The following is a 21,357-nucleotide window of genomic DNA, read 5'->3' on the forward strand; positions in this document are numbered from 1 at the left end:
TGTCCAATGAATATGAAATTAATGATGCTGATAAATGTACTTACTTTAACTTTTTGAGTATATCTAAACTATCCTTAGTTTAAGGGCATGCCTTTGGGTACAAATGTTTTTGTGTTATGAGGGGGATCACACACAAAGCCATACATCGTTAAATCGCGGCACTACCACTTTGACCGCCTGAAGATCGAGCCGAGTCGAGTCACGCCAGGTGTCGCCTGGGTTTGGGTGTGATATGTTAGTGGGCTTGGCCAATTCTCTAAACTGTTTTTTGCTTCTCCACCACGTTTTAGTCTTCTATTCCTATATTGTTTTGGAAACTAAACCGAATTGTTCTCTATATAAATAGGACTACGTCCATATCAAAATACAGTCTTAACAAACCCTAAACCAGTTCTTATTCTTCTTTTTTATAGTCACCAGAGAGAGTTGTGTTGCTGTTCTAATAGAAGAGTAGTCTGTTTGAGTGCATATCAGTCTGCTATTACCTTTGAATCTTGTGAGAAGAGTCACCTAGTGAAATTTTTTGTACCATCTGAAGGGGCGAAATCTTTCCTTAAAAACAATGTTTAACAAGCCTTGGTAGTTCCCGTTCATTCTCTCCTTGTCTCTTTTCTAATTCATAACCCTGGATGGATGGAACCTGGGCCATGTATTCTAAGCGGTTGCGTAAGCTTTAAATGATGTGTATGTTTCAAATCTTTAACTCTGTGAAATAACTTTTGCTTGACACCCAATCTCTCTCACTCTCTCCTTTATTGTTCTATTTGATTTCACTTATCAATATGGCAATGCATATGTTTTATTGCTGCACAATGACGCCATAGCAACGACAAGTTTGCTTAGAGAAAAAGTGCGCCATATATATGTGTGTATAGCGGGGCGACATAATTGTGCAGATGAACGAACAGGCAACTTTTCGTTTTTGAGTTCCCTAATACCATTACCTGCGGATAAATCATTAGAATTTCATACCAAAAACTGCTTAACTACAACACCATAGACAAAGGAATGAAGGGTGATAGATGCACGCAGGCAATGGCAAAGTCCGTGTTCTAATTGTTAACAAAAGAATTGTAGGGGAGTGATATCCTCATAAAGTTATCATGCACGCGTGGAGCATAAGCGAACTCAGGACATCGACCTCCAAGACCGACCTGTGAGCAGCTCCCTTGTGAACACACATGTGCGCAGCATAAGCGAACTCAGGACATCGACCTCCAAGACCGACCTGTGAGCAGCTCCCTTGTGAACACACATGTGCGCAGCATAAGCGAACTCAGGACATCGACCTCCAAGACCGATCTGTGAGCAGCTCCTTTCAGGTAGGTGGTACGAACAAAGATGTCTCGGTACGAACGCATGGCCAGAGACAGAACGCCTCGGATAAGGTCACCACCAGGGGTAATCATTACCAAAATCTTACTTGTACTTCCCACCACCGGGAAATAGGGGCGACCGCGCCAACTCCCAATCAGCACATGACTTATAATATAACCAGCCCAACACTCATTCACGATCTCGACCTTACACGTGTGCAAGAGACACACGTGTCTCCCGGATTGACATTTCCTCAAGCCTATAAATACCACCTATTTGAACTACGTCGGACTTGATTCCTCTCTCCCCTGGAAAAAGAAAAACCAAAAGAGGATACGTAGGCAGCTCGCTCATAAGCGAACTTGGTCCCTCCAGAAAATCTCAACTCTCTTCCCTCTCCCTTCGCAAACACTAAGGAAAACCAAAAAGCTCCTTTACATTGGCGCCGTTTGTGGTTTCGATTACTTGAGAAATCACGTTACCCTAACTCAAAAATCTGCAATTCTCAAGCCCACGAAGCATGGTTAGCCTCGAAGCTCAGGTTCAAAACCTTGCAGAACAACTGGGTGTAACAAACGAAAGCATTTCCTTGCTCAGGCAAGAAAATGCTACTTTACGAGCCCAAGTCGACGCTTATCAACAGCAACCAGTCGGTAATGTTGCTGAAAACGGCATCAATGAGGTTAATCAGCAGATTAACGAATTGTCACATAGAATAGGCCAGAGTGCAGTTAGAAAGGATGCAACCCAAATTGTTCAAAAGATGCTCAAGACATACCGTGCGTCCCCGTTCAGTGCTGACGTTCTCAGTAAACCCTCTCCTCAAGATTTTATCCAGCCACGCTTCCCTATGTATGATGGTAGCACCTGCCCCGGTTAGCATGTGGCTCGATACATTCAAATTTTGGCCCTCTACAGTTCTTCCGAGTTTGATCATCTTCACTGTCAACTATTTCCGGCCAGTCTCAAGGATGGCGCACTTGATTGGTTCTTCTCTCTCGAACCTGATTCTATTAAAACTTTTGAGCAGCTTACTGACCTGTTTGCTAGCCAATACATGCACAACAGATGAAAGAAGGCAGATCTTGATTCGCTGTTCCAGTTATCATTCAGAGAAGATGAGACCATTCGCTAATTCTTAGGGAGGTTCAAGGCTGAACTGTTGTGTATGGAAAGCGGACTGAAAGAATCTTTTGCCACACTGGCATTTTCTAACACCTGTCGAGTGCGTAATATCGACCTCTCCAGATTGCTGATGAAGGAACGCCCAGAAACGATATCCGAACTGTACGCCCGGGTTGACAAGTATATCAAGTTGCAAGAAAGTTTGCAGTCCAGTGGTTTAGCCGAGAACCAAGAGGTCGCAGCGATCTCTGATCATACCCCGCGTGCCAAAAAGCGATCCAGGTCGCTGGCCCCAAAGACAGGAACCCGACAGGATAACAACAGAGAATTCGCTGTCTTGACACGCTCTCCTAGTTACATCCTAGACAAGATCCGGCGAGCCTCGTACTTCCGCCCAGATGTGAAGCAGCTAGTAGATCGACCTGACAAGCCATATTGCGCATTCCACAAAGCCAAATGTCATGAAACGAATGCGTGCTGGGGGCTTAAGCACTATCTTCAAGACCTTGTCGAAGCTGGTCACATTAAACAGTACACCAACATTCCTGACGGTGATTTGCGTCATAAGCTCATGGCTCGCCGAGTGCATAGCCGATCTCCAACTCGCCGAGTGCGCAGTCGATCTCCACCTCGCCGTCACCATCAAGACTTTCAAGCTCGCCCCCACCGTAGAGGACGTCGCCAAGAGCGTTCTTCGCCACGAAATTAAGACAACACCTCGATCGTGACAATGCTCGAACAATTCACATGATTACTTTCCCCGATGATTCAATTACCTCATCCAGAGAGAAAAGACGTCGTGTTGGCGCTCTTCAAGAAGTGTATCACTTTACTTCCCAAGAAGAACATGCTCGCGCGCCGCCGGGCCGCCATTCGGAGATATCATTTTTCACGAGGCCGACCTCAACAAGGTCCGCCTTCCTCACAATGATGCACTAGTCGCCCACGCCAATCGATCGCCGATCGATGAAGAAGCCGCGGTCTTGATCGACCGGGGAGTTCCCGACATTTTATTTTACCACACTCTCCAAGAAATGAGTTTACCCAAGTCGGCCTCGATAGATCTGATTGCCCCCCTTTATGGTTTCAATGGTTCCAGAGCCGACCCTGTCGGTGATATCATCCTTCCAGTATTTGTGGGATCTAAAGAGGACAAAGTCAGCTGCAATATGCGCTTCAGCGTCCTGGACATCCAGTCGTCCTATAATGCCATATTAGGACGACGATGGATCCACCAAATGCAAGCTGTACCTTCGACATTGCATCAAGTTCTCTGTTTCCCGGGCCCCAGAGGACTGATGGAGCTGAGAAGCAATCAACTGGAAGCATATCATTGTAACCAAATCTTGTCAGCAGGAAAGATCGACAGTAGACCACTCCACACAAGTAGCAAACCCACTAGTTATACCATGGCCAAAGACCTGGTTGCAGAGGTTCGAGCCAACGCATCAAAGCAGCACGCTGGGGGCTCCAATAAGAAGAGGAAGTCGTCCACTTACACTCTAGAAGTCAATTCAGCCGTTGCCGCCCTATCAGAACGGATTCCTAAAGACGAGTCAGTTGGTGTTAATACCGCAGTCAAGCCCCCAGAAGACCTCTCTACTATTATTATCCTACCAGTTGGCATCCCAATGGATTCCCAGCCATGTGTCGCACAACAAGTTTCCATGCCGCCAATCACTCCATCCCTTGCTCCTGTCCTCGTCACCACAAAACCGATCCAGTTCGGGTGCATCAATGCATTCTCCCTCAAGTCGCTGCAGTGCCACCACACGAAGAAGCGTCGCCACCCAGGCCAGCACCCCAACAGGTCGACAGAGAGTGGGTGAACTTAGGAACTGATAATGACCCCAAGTTTGTATATGTAGGGGCTAACCTTGACCCTACACTCAAGGCCCAACTTGTAAACTTTCGGCTATGAATAAAGATGTTTTCGCCGGTCGATATCGATGTGCCCGGTATAGACCCTAGTGTAGCATGTCATCGATTAAATGTAAATCCTAATGCTAAACTAGTTTGCCAGCGGCCTCGCTGGTTATCTCTGCGTTTTTAGAAAGTCATTAATGACGAAGTCGACAAACTCAAGCAAGTCGGTTTCATCAGGAAGGTGGAATACCCCGATTGGGTCACTAACATCGTGGCGGTCCCCAAAAATAATGGAACAGTTCACCTATGCGTCGATTTCACGAATGTCAATCAAGAAACACCGAAAGATAGTTTTCCCCTACCACGCATTGACCGACTTGTCGACCAGACTTGCGGACATGAACTTCTTTCCTTTATGGATGCGTCATGGCGATAAATCAAATCCCACTTTGCCGAGGAAGATCAAGAGAAGACCTCGTTCATTACCGAACAAGGTATTTATTGTTATAACGTCCTCCCGTTCGGCCTTAAGAACGCCGGAGCAACATATCAGTGGTTGGTAACTGACATGTTCCAGGACATGTTAGGAGAGACCATGGAGGTTTACATCGACGACATGGTCGTCAAAAGCAGAAAAGCAGTCGACCATATTACTCACCTTGAGTAAGCGTTCTCCGTGATCTCCCGCTCGAATGAAGTTGAACCCGGAGAAATGCCTCTTTGGAGCGTCCTCTGGTAAATTTCTCGGATATCAGGTGTCACAGCGCGGGATCGAAGCAAATCCAGACCAAATCCGAGCGTTCTTAGACATGCCTGATCCACAGACAAAGAAGCAGATACAGAAGTTGTCAGGCATGGTCGCTACACTTAATCGATTCATATCCAGGGCGTCAGACAAATGTCGTCCGTTCCTACAACTCCTCAAGAAAGGCGAGCAGTTCTCATGGACCGATTAATGCCACCAAGCATTCGCCACTCTCAAAGAATACCTCACCACGCCTCCCGTCTTAGCCACCCCAGTAGATGGAGAGACACTGGGGCTATACCTGGCAGTATTAGATTTCGCAATCAGCTCAGTTCTCTTCAAAGAGTGGAACAACTCAGAAAAGTCGATCTACTTCACCAGTAAGACGCTCACGCCAGCTGAGAAGAATTATTCTTTCCTTGAACGAGCCGTACTTGCTTTGGTGTATTCGGCAAGAAAATTCAGGCTGTACTTTCAAGCACATTCGATCAATGTACTGACCGACCTCCCATTGAAGAAACTTCTCCACAAAGAAAACAAGACTACTCGTATGGCCGTATGGGCCGAGGAGCTCGGTGAACACCACATGGAGTATGTACCTTGCACCTCTCAGAAAGGTCAAGTCGTCGCCGATTTCCTCGCCGATTTCCCTGTTAAGGACCCACATTGGGAACCATAGATGGAGCTTGCTGTTGACAAAGAGCGTGTCAAATCAATCTGGTCTCTCTTTGTGGATGGATCTAGCAACCCCGGAGGGAGTGGCATCGGAGTCGTCTTAATGTCTCCCGAAGGACTTATGGTTGAAAAATCAGTTCGACTCGACTTCGCATCTTCCAATAACGAGGCGGAATACGAAGCGCTGATCATGGGCCTTCGTATGGCGCTACAACTCGATGTGCAAGAATTTCAAGTCTTTAGTGACTCGCAACTGGTCGTTCGCCAGATTGCTAAAGAGTACACTACTCAGGAAGGTAACCTTTCGAAGTATCTTCAGGTCGTTCATCATTTGTTGCCTTCTTTTAAGCGATCTACTATACACCATTTTTGCCTTGATGAACCCGGCCACGCCAGACAAATTTAGCTTACCTAGCCACTCAAACACCGAGTTGCGTTCCATGACAACTCCTCATTGAGGTAGTCGACCGACCTGCATACCAGATCGAGCATGCCCTCGTTATAGCCGATCTGATCCCTCTCTCCGAAGATCAGTTGAGCCAGACCTGGATGCAGCCCATCATGGACTACATCCATCAGGGCACGCTCCCTGTAGAGCGTGCCAAAGCTAGACAAATCCAATATCAAGCACGTCGTTATTGCGTGTTGCACAATAAGTTGTTTAGAAAATCTGCTGGTGGATCGCACTTGCGATGTATTACTCCAGAGCAAGGACAATTGATATTTGCCGAAATCCATGAGGGAGAATGTGGAAACCATGCCGGAGGTCGCTCCTTAGCCCACAAGGCAATTTCCCAAGGCTACTTTTGGCCCCGTATGCAGACCGATGCCAAGGTGTACGTCCTCAAGTGCTTAAAATGTCAAACATTCGGCCACAACATCATTCAGCCTGCACGCGAGTTGATCAATATAGCAAGCCCATGGCCATTTCACATGTGGGGCATGGACATCATGGGACCATTCGTCCCCCAGAAAAGCACTGGTTTTCGGTTCGTCTTAGCGGCAACCGACTATTTCACTAAGTGGGTCGAGGCCATTCCTTTAGCACATGTCAAAGAATCGCATGTCCGCAATTTCATCTGGACTCATATCATCACCAGATTTGGTTTGCCACATACACTTGTAATGGACAATGGACCCCAATTCAAAGGCAGAACAGTTAAAGAATTCCTAGCAAAGTGGAAGATAGTTCATGCATTTTCTACTCCACAGTACGCTCAGAGTAATGGTCAAGTAGAAGCCAGTAACAAGGCCATCTTAGAAAATTTGAAGAAAAAGATTGAAAAGAACAAGAGCCAATGGCCGAACCAGTTGGAGAACATCTTGTGGGCTCATCGCACCACAGCCTGGTCCAGTACCGGCGAATCTCCATTCTCCTTGTGTTATGACACAGAAGCTGTCATTCCCACCGAGCTGACAGTCACTACGACTCGGTCCGAGCTCGTTGAGACAGGACACAATGATTCTGTCTTAGCACGAGAGGTCGATTTGCTCGAAGAACGGCGTGACTTAGCCACTATCAGAGTCGCATCTTATCAACAAACCCTGAAGAACTCCTACAATAAACAAGTGCATCCTCGATCATTCCAGCCTGGCGATCTAGTGCTCAAAAAGACGCAAGACGACTCCAAGCTAGCCCCTAATTGGGAAGGTCCGTACATCGTAGAACGTGTTGTGGGCAACGGAGCATACTGGATAAAAACTCAAGAAGGGAAATTGTTACCTCACCCATGGAATACTTATCTGCTGAAAAGATTTTATCAATAAAACCTTTGTTGTTGTATATTCTGTTTTTTAAGCACTATACGTTTAAGGTTAATTTTTTATGTTACCTAGTATAAGCTATTCCATTTACTGGCATCCAAACGTCCTACAGCTCGCATCCGATGCACGACCAGTCTACTTCCCCGCTCTCACACGCTTAACGCGCCATACGCTCTCATAAACGAACGCTCATGCGCGAAAGCGCATTTCTCCGGAGCTTACGGGCTACATAGCCTCTCCAATTCTTGTCACGCCGAGGACCTATATTTCTAGGATCGACTAAACGAGAACGCTTCTCGCGAAAGCGCATGCTCTTCGAGCTTACAGGCTACATAGCCTCTCCAATTCTTGTCACGTCGAGGACCTATATTTCTAGGATCGACTAAACGAGAACGCTCCAGGAAAGCGCATAACTCTCTCGAGCTTACGTGCTACATAGCCTCTCCAATTCTTGTCACGCCAAGGACTTATATTTCTATGATCGACTAAACGAGAACGCGGCTCTCCGAAAGCGCACTTCTCGAGCTTACGTGCTACATAGCCTCTCCAATTCTTGTCACGTCGAGGACCTATATTTCTAGGATCGACTAAACGAGAACGCTCTCCGCGAGCAGACAGCTCTCTGGAGCTTACAAGCTACATAGCCTCTCCAATTCCTGTCACGTCGAGGACCTATATTTCTAGGGTCGACTAAACGGCAGGACGTATATTTATAGAATCATAAGCAGGACGCTAGTTACACACAAGTACACGGTAACATGCATGCGGAGCATAACCAATAACACTATATGACCACTCGTCACATCAACTACATCCACCGATCTGCTGGGATTACCCAGAAAATCCAGATCGGTGTTCATTACAAAATTAACAAAGTATCGAACTGCCACTTTCGTGGAAACCAGTTCTCTGAATAACAAAGGCGAACTGCTCAGGCAAGCCTGAAGACACAGCTCTATTGTTAACTCTCATATAAGAGAGGAAAATGTAAACAACACTTACAATTTATGGCTGACAGAGACAAAGGTAGATTACATCATCAACTCTCAGTTACGACATGCTTATCTTCTGGTGCCGCGACTGGTCGAAGCAGTATGCCGGGCAGATCTCAGCATCACACGCATCCCCTGCCCTTGGTCATCGCTTACAGTCGCTCTCTTCAAAGCGTCATATTTCTCGTCCAGAGCGGGCTTAATACCACTTCTTCGGTATACGCCTTCTTAAACTTTACCACCACCTTCTGACATTTCTTATCATAAGCAGTCACTACAACTAATTCCCTTTCTAGCTCCATCACGTCAGTCACTAACACAACATTCTCAGCCGTAACGTTCTGGTACTTGGTAGTCATTACTTCCAGCTTTCTCCTGTCAACCCCCCACGCAGCTCGCATACACCCTAGCTCGACGTGCGGGTTGTCATCAGTCTCCGTGTTTTGTACAACATCTTTTAACTTATCATATCCTACAAGAAACTGCACGAACGAAGTTAAAGAATCAGATTGCCTTGGAAACCGACATAACCACCTAGTGTGTCATGAACTCACCAAACAAGCGGCCATGTCCATCGTCCCCAGATCGTCTCCATGTCCTCATCTTTCACCTCTGCCTTGTCACCATCCATCACGATCCCCTTCAGAACGCTGGTCGCTATGGGCGCCGAGTGGAAGCTACAGTCTGAGCGTTTCACCATACGCTTCTTCCCCGTCTTCCCCATGTAGTAGAATTCACTCCCCACATCCCCACCTCGCGGGGACGAACTCTCACCGATCGGGCGACCTTTTGCCTCGTCGCTACCCTCCACAAATGGCGATCGGTCGATTAAGCCGCCACCCATTGCGGCGACCTAAACACAATGCCGCCAGCGGGGGCGCCCGAATTTCTCCTCGGTCGCTTATGACCCTTCGACTCTACAAAGAAGCTTTTTCTCTTACCACGATCGCCATGCGTGGGGTTCAAACTCCATCCTCTCCATTATCAGAGGGGACATTTCCCTCATGCTTTCTTCTCCCCTCGTGTATGGATGACATCTTGCCATGATAAATCCTAGGAAATAAACGTACTGTTACATGAGTTAACGTTTTATCCCAAGCTCTTCTCAACAGAATAACATTCGTAAATGAGAATGAACGTACCTGACGGAGTAGCAACGACGGTAGTGCACAGCAAAAAGGCAGAGCGAGAAGACAGAGTTAAGCTTAGGCAAGAAGATGAGGAACTACCTTTTTGGTATTTGATGAGCAGTTTTTATTCAATAGGAAACGTCTTTTCCTAAGCACCTCATAATTACCTTGAGACGCCAAACGCCATCTGCCCGCCATCATTATGTTCCTTGAACCGCTCGTCTCCCTACACGTGTCACACACGCGAGGGACTATTGCCGTTAGCGGCACTGAACACAACGCGATTAGATCTACTTCACGAACCAGAGTCCAGCGATCTGGTGGCCTCGTTATGAGCAACACCTCGCAGCTGACAGCAATTTAACCACAAGACGCTCATACAAGCTTACTAGTCATGTGCAGGGAAGTTGTCACTGCAATGCACTCGCCATGCTTGGTTATACGCAGTATAATCACACATAACTATGATCAAGCAAGCGACTCACACATAATAAGGGAACAAACAACAAGCGTGGCATACCAACAAACAACGACCTGTCCTACCAAGCTTGAAACATAATAAGTTAGCCGGGTTGCTGATACTACTAAGGAAATCCAACCCGACTAAGCAATATTCGTCCTCACATGCGTACCCCAAAACAGAACGGGGTACCATATTACTCGCAGTACTGGCACATACAAATAAAAAGACGAACTGCCCATGTTACCCCAGGAAACCAGCTCTATTGTATCACATCTTATAAGCTGACATCATAACACAACAAACTTACAACTCGCCATCTCTGGGCTCAACAATTAGTTCTCCAGGCATGAGTGATTCATCAATCTCAGCATCCCTCCCAGTCACCATAACAGATACTCCATCCAAGTCTAAACTCATAAGCAAATCAGACGCAGCAGCATCAGTTCACGGTATCGCAATCTCCGGCATAACCTCTGAAGCAGCAGGAGTGCCACTAATTCCTCCTGGCACCTGTTCTACCCCGATGTGAGATGTACAGCGTGCATGATCTGTCTTCAAAGCGTTGTAGTCCGCCTCCAGTTCAACGATGTCTGCATCCAGAACGTCATAGGCTTTGGTAGCGTCTTGAGCAACCTTCTTGCAGTGTAAGACATACTCGTTCAGCCTACCAATTTCCACGGTCCCTGCCAGGACGTTCTCTTCAGCTCCCTATAGTTTTTGCCTCAAATCTTACGCCCGGTGTCTTTCGGCATCTTGGCGGACTTCGGCCACGATGAGCTTTCTTCAGATCTTCCAGTTCCTCGCGTTCCATCTTTGAGACCTCCTGGACATTTTTCAGCTCATCAGACAACTTCACCACCGCTTCTCTATCTACCTCCGCAAACTGGGCAATCTCCTTCAATTTCTGAAACCCACTTACCAGCTGCAAAAACACACGCATGGTTAATAGCCACAAAATGACAGCGTGTATACATAAACAGTTACATCAAACGAAGATAAACACGCGTACCAAGCATTGCGCAATTTCCATTCGTCTCAGGTTATCAGCCAGCCCTTTCTCATCCAGCTCCTTGCGGTTGCCATCCAGAGCTATCTGTTCTAACAGGCAACCCGATATCTTACTCAATCTGAAGCTACAATCACTTCGCTTCACAGTTCGTTGCGCCCCATGCTCGTCCAGATACACAAACTGTCCCTCTAGGTCGTCAGCAACCACAACAACCTTTCCACTCGCCTTACGCGGAGCTTTCGCTTTCGCCAGCGGACTGGGTTCACTCCCCGAGGCACACTAGACTCCGCCCCAAAAGTGGCCAAGTCCATGACCTGCTCAGGTCGCGCCCCACTCCGGCGAGAAACCATAGCCCCAGCCGAGCCACCATCAAAATCGCCCCCTGCGCTGGAGCTTTCCCCAAGAGCGTGCCGCGCTACTTTCGTAACTCGGACAGCGTCTTGCTCAGAGGCATCGCGCGGCCTCTTCTCCGACCTGCTCCTTGCACGAGGGTTGAAAACCACCGTTTCCAACTCCACAGGAGCATCGATCGAACCCCTTCGTGGAAGCCTCGATCCTCCAAATCTAAGGCACCACCTCTAGCAGGTCGCCTTGCGCCCGTTGCCTCTCTTCTCGCGTTACTAAGTCACTCGTTCGGGTCTCCATCACCTCTTCCCTTGTTTGACCTCGAGCTCGATCTTTTTGCGCCTTTCTTTTTTCCCGGATCGCAGGCCCACCCTTCTCCACAAAGAAATATGCAACTTCAGGCAACTTCACTTGTTTTTCTTCACGAGTCAGCCGCGCGAACCTCTCTATCTCCCCACGATCAGTTCGCTTCTTCACAGAAAACTCTGCAGCCAAAGCAAAACAAAGGCCTGTTAGAACAACTATCAGTCGTTAAGTAAAGCAACAACAGAAAAATATTCCCACCCATCCGGATATGTTACAAATCCTAGTTTGCAATCTACACCCGTTCGCACAGTAGTTGCCAACTAGCAACAACGGCCTCTTTGTCCAGGCCTCATTGCTTACACCATCGATCATAGCAGAACGCGTCGTCATTGTTTGCAAACTATAGTTCAAATTCCCAGATCGCCTTACAACATAGTGCTCAACTATGTCGGATACCCCTATGTCGTATTCCCCACTCGCATTCAACAGGTCAAACACCTTAAACAATCGCCAGGTGTTACCAACGAACTGACAAGGAGACTTCCAACAATGGGCCAAGAAGTCACATACCAGTTTCGAGAACGGTATTTGCATATGCGCTCTCAGCTGGCCCTCATAGATTATTATTCCACCATTCGGCGGGTTGTACTCCTCACTACGAAAAATTTTCACTCAACCGTGGTTCAGATATCTCCGTGTCGGGACATTAATCCCATACTGCCGCCCTCGGTTCGAACGAAGTTTGCGGCCACGACGGTTTACACTTCTAAGGGGCACATCACTTGATGACGACATCTCCCCTCGACCTGACGTACTGGCCACGCCACCTTCTGACCTAGATCGGGTATTACCCTCATCTACCCTAGCTTCCCCATCCAACTCAGCCTCAACGCCAACACTTACTGCTTCTTTGTCTTCATACTCTCCGCAACTTAATGATATCTCCCGAACTTCCTCTGATCGAGTATCATTAGAATCAGACATTCTAACGAGTCTTTTTTATCAATTACTCAAGCTTAAACCCTACAACCTTACAATGACCTACGTATTTAACAAATCGCACTTGAAAGAGAGGAATGCAAAGTGAAAACGGAAAGATAACAGCAGCAGAAGTACTCACCTGAGGAACCCTAGCTTGCGTTTTTGCGGAAGAAGCAAACACAAAATACCTTTTTTGATTGTCCCCAATTTGATTTTGTATAAACCGCCCGTTCAGTTACCAAGAAGTTATGATTACAGCCTATGCTCTAGCCCGCATTAATGTTCCAAGATATCGTCTTTTCAGCGGCCCGTATAACGCCGACCGCTTCTTCCTCAATCGCTTTATGATTCTATCACGTGCAAATCATGCCACAACTTCCCTTTCCCCGCCAAATTGTCGGGCCACATGATTCAAAAGTCGCCATCCCAAATGGATCGTCCACCACAGTTAAGCTCATGTTCCACACGTTCTTCCATTTTTTTTTTCTCGCCAGAACGTTTCCCGTGACATAAACACTTTCTACCGGAGGGGGCTGTGGGGGGAGTGATATCCTCATAAAGTTATCATGCATCGTGGAGCATAATCGAACTTCGTGACATCGACCTCCCTAGACCGACTCGTGAGCGGCTCCCTTGTGAACACACATGTGCGCAAAGATAAACGAACTCAGGACATCGACCTCCAAGACCGACCTGTGAGCAGCTCCCTTGTGAACATACATGTGCTCAGCATAAGCGAACTCAAGACATCGACCTCCAAGACCGATCGTGAGCAGCTCTCGCCGTAGGTGGTACGAACAAAGATGTCTCCGATTTAACGCATGGCCGAGACGAGCGCCTTCGGATAAGGTCACCACCGGGGGTAATCATTACCAAAATCTTACTTGTACTTCCCACCACCGGAAATAGGGCGACCGCCAACTCCCAATCAAAGCACATGACTTATAATATAACCAACCCAACACTCATTCACGATCTCCACCTTTACATCGTGTGCAAGAGACACACGTGTCTCCCGGGATGACATTTCCTCAAGCCTATAAATACCACCTATTTGAACTACGTCGGACCTGATTCCTCTCTCCTGAAAAGAGAAAAACAAAAGGATACATAGGCAGCTCGCTCATAAGCGAACTCGGTCCCTCCAGAAAATCTCAACTCTCTTCCCTCTCCCTTCTCAAACACTAAGGAAAACCAAAAAGCTCCTTTACAAGAATGATGATAAATTGGTTATAGTTGCATCTCGACATATTTTATAATGCGAAAACATTTTGACAGATTTTATTTTACAATATCATATCATAATGCTAAATGACGACACAATACAACGTTATGAAGATCGGTGGGTAGATTCATTTAGCTCAGCCACTACAGCCGTGCCATTGATTGAGCTTGGTTTATAATTTTCATTAATCTGGAGATTTTATTGATGGTCAACGTTCAACTACAGTTTGTGTTCACCAAGAAGAATTATAGAATACATGTATGTAACATGGTATATCTGTTTATGAATAGCCGTACAAATTGTCGATCTCATGTATATCTGTTTACAAATACCTACGGAATCTTGGAAGTTTGAAGTTTGAACTTTGAAGTTTGAACACCAAGATAGATTCATATCATTTGTCGATCTGTTGTTTGACCAGGCTAACTGTTCTTACCAACTGTTTTTCGTGTGTAATACGCAAAGAAAAGTGCCACCCAATTCAGATTACATATTTTAGTTTGTACTGAGGGTTCCCACATACAGACCTACTAAGTCAGTGAGCTTGTAGCCTTGTATGTAGACATGTAGTATTTGTAACGAATACTGCCAAATTCAACCCAAGAACAGTCTGTGTTCAACTGTTCATTACCATTTTATATGAGACGCCATATTAGGACTTAGATCACTGGGTTACGATATCGTGACCCAGGCATGAGGCACCCACTATTAATAAGAGAAATTTGTACACAGATATTATATTGTATTCCCTTTTTAGTAACATCAGTCGAGATTCCCCTTGTTATCTCCATCATAACTCATAAAGTCCGTAATTCCTCATCCGCAAAAGGATGAACAACTAAGCTTTCCTTATGACTGTTACAAATCAAAAGATTAGCACATAACTTGATTATGATGAGGTATTGGACTTCCAGTGGTCAAGAGCATCAAGCTTGGTTACTGGGCTGGTCAGTACCTTTGGTATCTTTCAATCCTATTGGCTATGGGGATATGGATTCCCTATCCAATCAAAATGTCTTTGTACTGTAGTCGAATTTAAATCATTTTGAGAAAGATTTTGGTATTAGTGATACTAGGAAAATTAGAGCACTCAAAATGCCATGGTTAACTTCCATTATCATCAAATTTTGCTCCAATCTTATAATCAACCAAAGCTCAAGCTAGTTTGTAATTTGTATGCTGTTTACTTCATTTCTCGTGAATATGTCCTCACATTTTGAATATTTCTACTGTCAAGTTAAAAATAAATGAAATTATCAGTACAGTACTACAGTATATCAGATGGCCGTATGCCCGTATGTGATCTGTTCATATGTAGCTCCAAAATATTTCCAACTCAAAATTTAATGGTTACAGATCACTTGTGAAATGCATGATCTCATAATTAGGTTTCCCACTAAACACAAAATTGAATCCCGATTCTTTCGGCAATCGTGAGAGTGACCAAATTATACACGGAATCTCGAATCTTTCTCCCTCTCTCTCTCTCATATAAGGAGGAAAAGTTCATTTTCATCGAAAACCAAGACAAAACTCCAAAGCCTCCAAGGCTCCAAAACCCCTCTCTAGTCATCATGGAGGCACCACCTTCTTCTTTCTCCCTCACAACACGACTCAACAACTATGTCGCCAAATCCCGAGTTGGTAAACGATTCAGACTGACAGAACGTAACTCAACTTTCACGACTGAACTACGTGCTGGTACCGCAACTTTTCTTACCATGGCTTATATTCTTGCTGTCAACGCAAGCATATTAACTGATTCTGGTGGCCCTTGTTCTGTTTCTGATTGCATGCCACTTTGTAACGTTCCTAGTATTTCGGCTCCTAACTGTACCGGTATTTCACCTAGTGGTATTAGGCTTGAAGTGAGTCAACCCACTGAGTCATGCAAATTCAACCCAGTAAACCCGGGCTATGCATCTTGCCTCGAAAGAACACGAAAAGATCTTATAGTTGCTACCATCGCTTCTTCGTTAATTGGATGTTTGATAATGGGTACTTTTGCAAATCTTCCATTAGCATTGGCACCCGGTATGGGCACCAATGCGTATTTTGCTTACACCGTTGTCGGGTTTCATGGATCGGGTAATATATCGTATCAAAGCGCGCTCGCTGCAGTTTTTATAGAAGGCGTAATATTTCTAGTCATTTCGGCAGTCGGGTTACGAGCAAAACTCGCTAAACTCGTGCCGAAACCGGTTAGGATTTCTTCTTCTGCTGGTATCGGTTTGTTTCTTGCATTTATCGGGTTGCAAAATAATCAAGGTATTGGTCTCGTTGGTTACAGTTCATCAACTCTTGTTACACTGGCTGCTTGTCCAAGGTCCTCACGTGCTTCACTTGCTCCTGTTATAACAGCACTTAACGGTACCGTTAGTTTGATACCTGGTGGTACTGTATCGGGCGAGATTTATTGCTTAAATAATCGGATGGAAAGTCCGACATTCTGGCTTGGTATCGTTGGTTTTATTATAATTGCTTATTGTCTAGTGAAGAACGTTAAAGGTGCTATGATATACGGTATAGTGTTTGTAACGGCGATATCTTGGTTCCGAAATACTAAAGTGACAGCATTTCCGAATACTAATGCTGGAGATTCGGCGTATCGGTATTTTAAGAAAGTAGTAGATGTGCATAAGATAGAAAGTACAGCTGGAGCTTTGAGTTTTAAAGGAATAGGTAAAGGATATTTTTGGGAAGCTTTAATTACATTTTTATACGTAGATATACTAGATACAACCGGCACATTGTATTCCATGGCCCGGTTCGCTGGGTTCACCGATTCGGCTGGCAATTTCGAGGGTCAATACTTTGCGTTTATGTCCGATGCCGCCTCTATTGTCGTTGGGTCGTTGCTAGGAACGTCACCAGTAACGGCATTTATTGAATCATCAACTGGTATTCGAGAAGGCGGTCGGACTGGTTTAACAGCGTTAACTGTAGCTGGGTACTTCTTTTTGTCATTTTTCATAACACCCTTGTTAGCATCAATTCCAGCGTGGGCAGTTGGACCACCGTTGATTTTGGTAGGAGTTTTGATGATGAGATCTGTGGTTGAGGTTGAATGGAATGATATGAGACAAGCAATACCGGCATTTGTTACGTTGATATTAATGCCTTTGACTTATTCCATTGCTTATGGTTTGATTGGTGGAATTGGGACTTACATGGTTCTTAATATTTGGGATTGGGGGGTGGAGTTTTTGGTTAATCTAGGAATTTTGAAGGGGGATAAGGGTGATAGTGTGGTTGTTGAAGGAACAAATGGTGTTAGCAGGACTGATAAGCCACTTGAAGTAGTTTAAGTAAATATATTAGCAAGTTTGATTTGATTTTTAAGTTTTGATTTATTTTTGGCATTTGTGTTTTCCAAGTACAGAATGATGAGAAAATTCAAGAGATGATATATTTTTCACAGGTTGATTGTAAATGCATTTGTTTTGGTTTTATATTAGTAGTGATTCCATTTTTAATTGTTTGTTTTACTCATGAAGTTATAATAAAGCAAATAATTTCCTTTTTCATGATTGTTTTCTTTGAATCCTCGAGTTGTATAATCATTCTTCTATGAGCCAACGACTAAGACGACTCTCAGTAAGAAATCATCAAATGGTTCTAGCCGCAGAGATCAGAAAGGTTCTCAACTTTTATGACCACATTATGGCTGCCACAGCTTCAGGTCCCAAATCATTAGGATCAAGTGAACGTGCCTATTACAAATTTTCAATGTTGTTTTGGTAAAGATAGTTTTCTCATAATAGAAAATTTTTCTATAAAAAATCAGTCCAAACAAAAATGTTTAATTTTATTAAAATTTATTTTAAAATTTAAAAATTTTAGACTTCTTAATATGTTTAGACATTTGAAATGTACTGATTTGATTTTTCTTTTTCTAAGGGATGATTTACATTGTGAAGAAAATATCTTAACAAAAAATCAGTTCCTAATTTATTGTTTTCCATTATCGATTTTTTTTCAGAATTCAAATAAGTGGAGTTTTATATAACGGGGTAAGTTTATACAATGTTGTTCAGACGATTATAATGTCTAATCGACTATTTTATATTAGCCTTCTTCCCAGTACAGATTAATCATCCTTCTGCCTCACCATCAATTTGAAAAGAGGCAAGTCATTCGAAGATGATGAACAGTGTGTTTTGAGGTTTTATACCATCATGTCCCCTATTTTGGTGATTAAGGTTTTGATCTTAACGCCTGGCATTTTGCTGAAGTGGAACTTTATGCCCTTTGGGCGAATATTCAATCAAGATTTGAATACGAGTTCCTGTCCTGAAAAAGGATGAGGTAACACCGAGCCTGCAATTGATTTTCCCCAAAAGGATAGCTTATAGGCTATAGCTATGCCCTGATGGCGTGAGGCTACACTTGTAGTTCCAAAATGTAAGTGATTGCGTGCCTATATATATTACATTATTACCCCTCAAAAAAGCATACCTATGTAGCTATTTGAATACGATCAGCAGTTCAGCACTGATCCATTTGGTTTTTTCAATACTTTGATAGAGAGATTTTAAATATTGAGTTGACCTATCATGGGATGTCAGGCTTTAACGTGTTTTAGGTAATTCTGGGTCCATACAGTGCACACAGGACATATAACAGTTCGCCTTCGCCAGCCGTATAACTCCCTATAACGCTCCCTATAACTTTCCTTTCCGCCAGTAGTTCTTTGTATTTACATTCATTAATTCTGTCATTTTCAGTTTCTACATCAAAAACTCGAATGGATTTGTAGTTTGTACTGTTGTCTTGAACTGTTGGGCTGTTGTGTGAATCACTGTAGAGTTGTAGTAGTGAATGTTAGCAGAGTTTTGATTGAATATACAAATTTTTTAATTCAATTCTTAGTTGAGCCCGACCCTGTCAGTTGTTTGATCGCCACTTCAAAGTCTATTTGGAAATTAAAATTTAAGCAAATGTGTATTGGGAAAAAAATTTACTTTAGCAATTCAAAATTAACGCCTGTAAAAACTCAGTTTAGGCAATGTTTAGTAAGAAAATCTTTTTTCAGATTAAGAAAAAAACCACAACTTCTATGGATTGTATTCTTATGAGTATTAGGCACTTGAATTTGGAAAGCAAAGGCTAATCTTGAGTAGTAATGGTATTTAATTCGGATACGAGGGACAATATGTGGAGCCTGTTTCACTCTGTTCACTTAGCTATTCCTAGATATGTAACATTCACATGAGGATCTCCATCATATGTCCACTGTGTCTATAAAGGAGATGGGTTGTGAACACTAATCAGGTTATTATTATTAAAGACATCTACTATGGGGGTTGGCATTGGGAACTTAATGTCTCTATTTCTGATGGGCTAACACTGTCTTATGAAAGGGACGTTAGATCTTGGTCAATGACGCCGTTTGGAATTTTTTCTACAAAAACGGCATGGGATTGTATTCGGAAAAAACGAGTCATTCTTTCTTGTTTCAAATATATGTGGATGTATGTTATTCCTATAAAAATCAGCGTGTTCACTTGGAAACTTTGGAATGGAGCAGTACCAGTTGATGAAGTCATTCAAGCTATTCGTATTCCTATAGTTTTAAAATGTCGTTGTTGTACACGTTCATCATCAGAAGGGTTGGATCATTTATTTGAATTGTCACTGGAGATCTTGCTAGAAAGGTATGATCGGTGTCATTTTGCAAGCTATTTTTGGAGTGAACGTCGGTGGAATGTCTACAGTTAATAAGCAGGTTTTTTCGCATTGGTACAGTCATTGCAAAAAATCTTCTCTTTGTGGTTTTTTAAAAAAGGTAACGCCTTCGTTAATTGTTTGGGAAATATGGCTGGCTCGTAACAAAATGTTATATGAAGAAGTTCCTATTTTCTTTATGGCGGTGATTGAGAGAATTTCCAAATGGTTGAAGAGGTTGTCAATTTTTCCTCATCATAAAACCCCATCTTTTATAAATAAGCTTTCTTTGCGGGCATTGGGAGTAGGAGATATACCGGTTATTCATAAATATCCTATTGTAGTTAATTGGAATATTTCAAGCTCAACTCCAACGGCTCGTCGCTTAATAATCTCGGTCAATGTAGAGGAGGAGGCATTATACGAAATCATCGTGGTATGTTTTGTAAAGCATTCATTTTCATTTTCTTTTGGTCATGGTTGTAATACTACGACTGAACTCCTAAGAGCATTTCTAAGTGGTGGTAGTATTTTCTTTAAATTTGAAGTCGAAATTTGAAAATTTTGAAAACAAATTTTGACCAATTCTAAGTGATCGCAAATTCCATTAGCAAAAAACAATCTAAATGACATTATCACTGTCGCGCGACAGTTTAAGTGTCGCATGCACAATTCCAAAACAACCCATGCGATATTAGGGTTTAAAAAACAATTCAAAAAGTTAAAAAAAAAAAAAAAAAAAAAAAAACCCCACGACATTTTGGTTATCTGAAAATCATCGTGGTATGTTTTGTAAAGCATTCATTTTCATTTTCTTTTCAACAATCATGGTTGTAATATTCGGTCCAATAAAACTCCGGTAAAAATACATTTTTTTAAACGTGGTAATATTTTCTTTAAAATTTGGCTATATATTTTACATTTAAAATTTTGATATATAAATTTATAACGTTTTATTTTTATTTTTTAAATTTTATTCATGAAAAAATAATCTAAATGTCATTTTATTAAGCCAAACCTTATAATTAGGTTTATAATTCGCAATAATTAAAGCAATTATAAAACAACCCAACCAATTCGCGAATTAAACCGTATCATTCAAAAATTCAAAAAAATTATTCATTTTAAAAAAAAAATTCCCGAAAATTAATAATTGAATAATTCGCAATTATTACTAGCTATCTCGTGGTGGTCTTTGGTCAAAATCAAAAAAATTTGGGCGATATTTGCAATGGCGCGCGACATTACCAATGTCGCTCTACATCCATATCCAAATTGCCAAATTTGCAAACAAGAATACGAACGAACATGTTATACGACCGAATTTACTACCACTTAGAGTTGGAATTTCAGAAAATTCCGAATTATTTTTTCAAATTTAAAGATTTTGACAAGTGATACTACCACCTAGAGATGCTCTAACTGTTATGGAAGGTTTAATTAATGATATGCTTACAACATAATTTTAAGCCATTAACTATTAAAGTCTTGGTTGGTTTTATGACAGGGAAGGCCCTTCCTAGTTTTTTAAGCGCACATGGTCAATTGTATTAGAGATGGTGAAGAATTTGAATTCTACTTTTATCCCTGTATTTAGAGAGGTTAATTGTGTGGTTGATGCTCTAACAAGGTATGCAACAGATGAAGAGTGCTATGATGTCTTTAACAATGTTAATATACTTTTTAGGAAAGCTAAAGGTTGATATGTTCACGATAAGATGGGTATGAGTAATTTTAGAGTTTAAAT

At 43.2% G+C, this 21,357-nt stretch overlaps 1 protein-coding gene and 1 long non-coding RNA gene across 2 annotated transcripts; both read left to right on the forward strand.

Annotated features, from left to right (window-relative positions):
* Nucleotides 1–15,260: 15,260 nt before the first annotated feature.
* Nucleotides 15,261–17,468, forward strand: AZG1 (AZA-guanine resistant1). The gene has a single exon (XM_086571372.1). The coding sequence runs from the start codon at nucleotides 15,518–15,520 to the stop codon at nucleotides 17,249–17,251; it is 1,734 nt and encodes a 577-aa protein (XP_086427498.1). The 5' UTR covers nucleotides 15,261–15,517; the 3' UTR covers nucleotides 17,252–17,468.
* A 1,945-nt stretch (nucleotides 17,469–19,413) lies between these two features.
* LOC147490182 (uncharacterized) lies at nucleotides 19,414–21,357 on the forward strand. The gene is made up of 2 exons (XR_015201886.1): nucleotides 19,414–20,046; nucleotides 21,118–21,357. It is a non-coding gene; the product is annotated as an uncharacterized LOC147490182 (long non-coding RNA).

This window comes from Coptis chinensis, chromosome 7 (assembly GCF_015680905.1).
Source record: "Coptis chinensis isolate HL-2020 chromosome 7, ASM1568090v1, whole genome shotgun sequence".
NCBI classification, from domain to species: Eukaryota; Viridiplantae; Streptophyta; class Magnoliopsida; order Ranunculales; family Ranunculaceae; genus Coptis; species Coptis chinensis.